Raw genomic sequence first — 3890 nt, forward strand, 5'->3', positions numbered from 1 at the left:
TATCGGAAAACTGAAAAGAAATCGAAAGGGCGGGTTCAAAGATGATGCCAGAGATGGACCTTACCTATGGAGAAAGGCTGAAGGAAATGGAACTATCATCTTTAAAGGCTAGACGAGAGAGATGAGGTCTGATAACGATGTATAAGATAGTAGACTATATGGTGGAGATAGACAGACAAGACCTGGTACCACTGACGGAGGATGGAGATAGACGGACAAGAGACACACTTTAAGATCATGAAGTCAATATTTGAGTAACAATTAAAAGTGTAGTTTTCCGCACAGGACGGTGGACATCTGGAACGGCTTGAGTGAAGAGATTGTAGCAGCAGAAAATGTGCAAAGATCTATGAAAAAGTTCGATAAAGGTAGATAGAGAGAGAGAGGTCACACTACCAGGCCCACTCGAATCCTGTAATATACAAGTAGGTAAATACACACAGACACACACACACACACACACACACACACACACACACACACACACACACACACACACACACACACACACACACACACACACACACACACACACACACACACACACACACACACACACACACACACACACACACACACACACACACACACACACACACACACACACACACACACACACACACACACACACACACACACACACACACACACACACACACACACACACACACACCTCAGATAGCGTGCATGGCAAACAGCACAAACACAAACACTATAAGTCCAAACAAGATAGGCATAACAATCATGCATCCGATGTTGAACTTTTTCGCCCTCAACACTTTCTTGGTCAGCTCGGTGTGTGTCTTGACGCGCTGCACCCTCAGAGAATTGACAATGCCGTTAGCGATGACCACCAGGCAGCACAGCCAGACGAGCAGCACATACCACACGTCGATGAGTTTATAATAAGGTGTCTTCACGTAGGAATTCGTTGCCTGGGAGAAGAAAGCCAGAAGAACCACGAGAGATGTTAGCGAGACGTGCATTCTTCCGTTAAAATCCACGATGGGGAAGTAGAACGAGGAATAACAGATGATGAGCATGAGGGTACTAGGGAGGAAGCTGCTGATTAGATGGTACTCGGGCTGGCCAATCAGGTGCAGCGTGATAGTCAACTCTTCCTTCTTGGCATACAAGGTTATCTTCTCCAGTCTGTAGTCCAGGAGGTCGTGGTCGCCGGAGTATTTAATAGTTTGGTAGTTCTCTTCGCTCCAATGAAGGTCTTTTTCCTCGAATGTCAAGGTGAGGTTACACTCGTACTTGCCGAATGGGTACCTCTCCATAATCAGCATGCAAGGGTACGAGGCCACGAAGGTAAAGTTCTGATTGATGGAAATATTTGTCACGTACGTAACTGTGAATGGAAGGCGTGGCGGACAGAGTGAAGGCAGGGAGCGCCGTGAGCGTGGCAGTGAGGGATAGTGTGTGGTGAAGAGGAGCGGAAAGGCAGGGAGAAAAGAGGAAAAGAATGGAAGGAAGAAGAGCAGCATTAGTCCGTGATTCACACCCGTATTATGTCAGCTTGTCATGAAAGCTGACTCTTTGTTATGCCAAGGAAAAGCCTTCTTTTTCAAAACACTTGCAACATACAGTGCATAATTTAAACATTACCTCTACTTAAAGCAATCCCCGCCCCGCCCCGCCCCACCTAGCTCTGCCCTCCCCCACCCCACCCGACCGCCCAAGGCTCACCCATGAAAGGGTCGTCCATCTCGAGCTTCTGTGGTGAATCGAAGGGCCAGTTGAAGTAGCAGACGGTGTTGTTAGTGGTGGGGTACACGGCGGGCCCGTCGGTGTCCCCCGCGGAGATGGCGATGTCTGGTGTCCAGATCAGGTGGCAGGGGAACTTGTTAGCATGTTTCCTGGGGTCAATAAACTTGAGCCTGTCGTCCATCCATTGCAGCACCGTGGTAATCTCCACGGTGGCAGTGTCCTTCTCGGCTTTCATCTTGTGCACCAGCCAGACTCTGGAATTGTTGTATAGGGTGGAATTGGTGACGTGGCGTGGCCTGGTGTCGGGGCTATAGTGCTCGTTCCTGCCCAGGTGGCGCCGCCTGCCGCACCCCTCCTCGCCACTCTTGTCAGGGCCTTGGAAGAGCCCGTCACAGCGCTCGCTGCGCCTCAGACACACGCCGTCGTTGGTGGAGAACTGCAAGGCGTTGCACACCGTGAAGGTGAGCTTGTACGTGGCGTGAGCCTGGTTCTGGGAACGCCATGTGTGGCGCCCCATCACGCCCACGTTGCCGTTGAGGTGCAGGTGGCGGCGGTGCAGCCTGGATTGCAGGGTCCAGCCAGCCGCCCCGAGCGTGATGTTGCTGGTCTTGCCGTGGAAGAAGAAGGAGCCGTTTTGCCACGCGCGTAGGTTGTAGTGGCGGTCGAAGTCTGTTTGGTCGCCGAAGAGCGTGTAGGATAAACCGTTGGGCACCAGGCAAAAGCTGCACCTCAGCTCGCTGAGGCATTCGCGCTGCTCCATGCTGCCGTTCGCCAAAAGCACTGGGCAGTTGGCGGCAGGACCATCCTCCCTCTCGCTGGCGTCGCTCGTCCACGACAGGTATTCCTCAGAGGTGCAGTTGAAGTTCACCAGGTCCGAGGCGGCGGCCTCCTCCTGCGTGGGGAGGTGGCCGCCCAGGCTACGACACCAGAGCTGCGCCTTGTCATGGTCCCAGGCCTCGTGCAGCACCAGCGTGAGCACGGTCGTGTTACAAGGGTCCTGCAGGTTCTCCTCCAAGGCGATGACAAAACTGTTGTGTCGCCAGTTGTTAGCGAGCGGCATCTTTAGCAGGTTTTCCTCCAGCAGCAGGCTGCAGTTGTCGGGGGTCAGATCCCCCTCCCCCTCTTTCAGCGTGAAGCCCGTGACGAAGCCCGTGAAGGAGTTGTTATGGTGCTCACTGTTGCCAATGCATATGAAGTTCAAGTTTATCGAAGGCCGGTCTTTGAAGCTGTGGACACTTTGGGGCACCTCCAGGGGAACGCCCTGCAGGGACGCCCACACTTGCCACACCTGCGGGAAAGACAGGATGCTTCACCCACACCTGTTACCAGGCGCCACTCCCTCTTCGCTAGACGAGACTTGCTGTGCACACGCAGAGACAGACCGGCTGACAGACAGACGGAGAGACAGACAGACAGATAGAGACAGATAGACAGACAAATAGACAGGGAAAGACAGACAGACACAGATAAAAACAGACAGATAAACACAGACAAATAGACAGGGAAAGACAGACAGACACAGATAAAAACAGACAGATAAACACAGACAAATAGACAGGGAAAGACAGACAGACACAGATAAAACAGACAGATAAACACAGACAAATAGACAGGGAAAGACAGACAGACACAGATAAAAACAGACAGATAAACACAGACAAAGATAGACAGATAGACAGACCGACAAAGAGAGACAGACAGACAGATAGACTTAGACAGACAAACAGATAATCAGACAAATAGACAGATATACAGACAGACAAAGACAATAAGACAAAGACAGACAGACAGACAAAAATAGACAGACAGACAGACAGATAGACAAAGACAGACAGACAGACAGACAAAGACAGACAAAGACAGACAGACAGACAAAAATAGACAGAGAGACAGACAGATAGACAAAGACAGACAGACAGACAGATAAAAATAGACAGACAGACAGACAGATAGACAAAGACAGACAGACAGACAGACAGACAGACAGTCAAAGGCGACTCCTCAGCCTCCTATACTTCATCCAACACTATTTACCTCCAAAGTTTTTAGTGGTGAGTGCGCTTCCTCGGGCGTGGGCGTGGGCGCGTCAGTGTCACGGGCGGCAGTGAAGCCCACGCACAGCATGTTCCACTCCTCGGCCTTTAAGGAGCCGTTTAAATAGTGCCAATCCGTGTCGA

At 51.3% G+C, this 3890-nt stretch overlaps 2 protein-coding genes across 2 annotated transcripts; both read right to left on the reverse strand.

The window, feature by feature from the left end:
- Positions 1-674: 674 nt before the first annotated feature.
- On the reverse strand, positions 675-1599 carry LOC123509701. The gene has a single exon (XM_045264202.1). It carries the CDS (start codon positions 1488-1490, stop codon positions 675-677), a length of 816 nt encoding a protein of 271 aa, XP_045120137.1. The 5' UTR covers positions 1491-1599.
- A 10-nt stretch (positions 1600-1609) lies between these two features.
- On the reverse strand, positions 1610-3890 carry LOC123509538. Its single transcript, XM_045263904.1, has 2 exons — positions 3748-3890; positions 1610-3001 (listed from the first exon to the last, which is right to left on the reverse strand). The coding sequence occupies exons 1-2, from the start codon at positions 3835-3837 to the stop codon at positions 1649-1651; spliced, it is 1443 nt and encodes a 480-aa protein (XP_045119839.1). The 5' UTR covers positions 3838-3890; the 3' UTR covers positions 1610-1648.

The sequence above is a fragment of the Portunus trituberculatus genome, chromosome 3, assembly GCF_017591435.1.
Source record: "Portunus trituberculatus isolate SZX2019 chromosome 3, ASM1759143v1, whole genome shotgun sequence".
Classification (NCBI taxonomy): domain Eukaryota; kingdom Metazoa; phylum Arthropoda; class Malacostraca; order Decapoda; family Portunidae; genus Portunus; species Portunus trituberculatus.

Coding starts and splice junctions, on each gene's coding strand:
- LOC123509538 (XM_045263904.1), bottom strand. CDS start 3,837: ATGCTGTGCGTGGGCTTCACTGCCGCCCGTGACACTGACGCGCCCACG. Junction 3,002..3,747: donor CACCACTAAAAACTTTGGAG/GTAAATAGTGTT, acceptor TCTTTCCCGCAG/GTGTGGCAAGTGTGGGCGTC.
- LOC123509701 (XM_045264202.1), bottom strand. CDS start 1,490: ATGCTGCTCTTCTTCCTTCCATTCTTTTCCTCTTTTCTCCCTGCCTTT.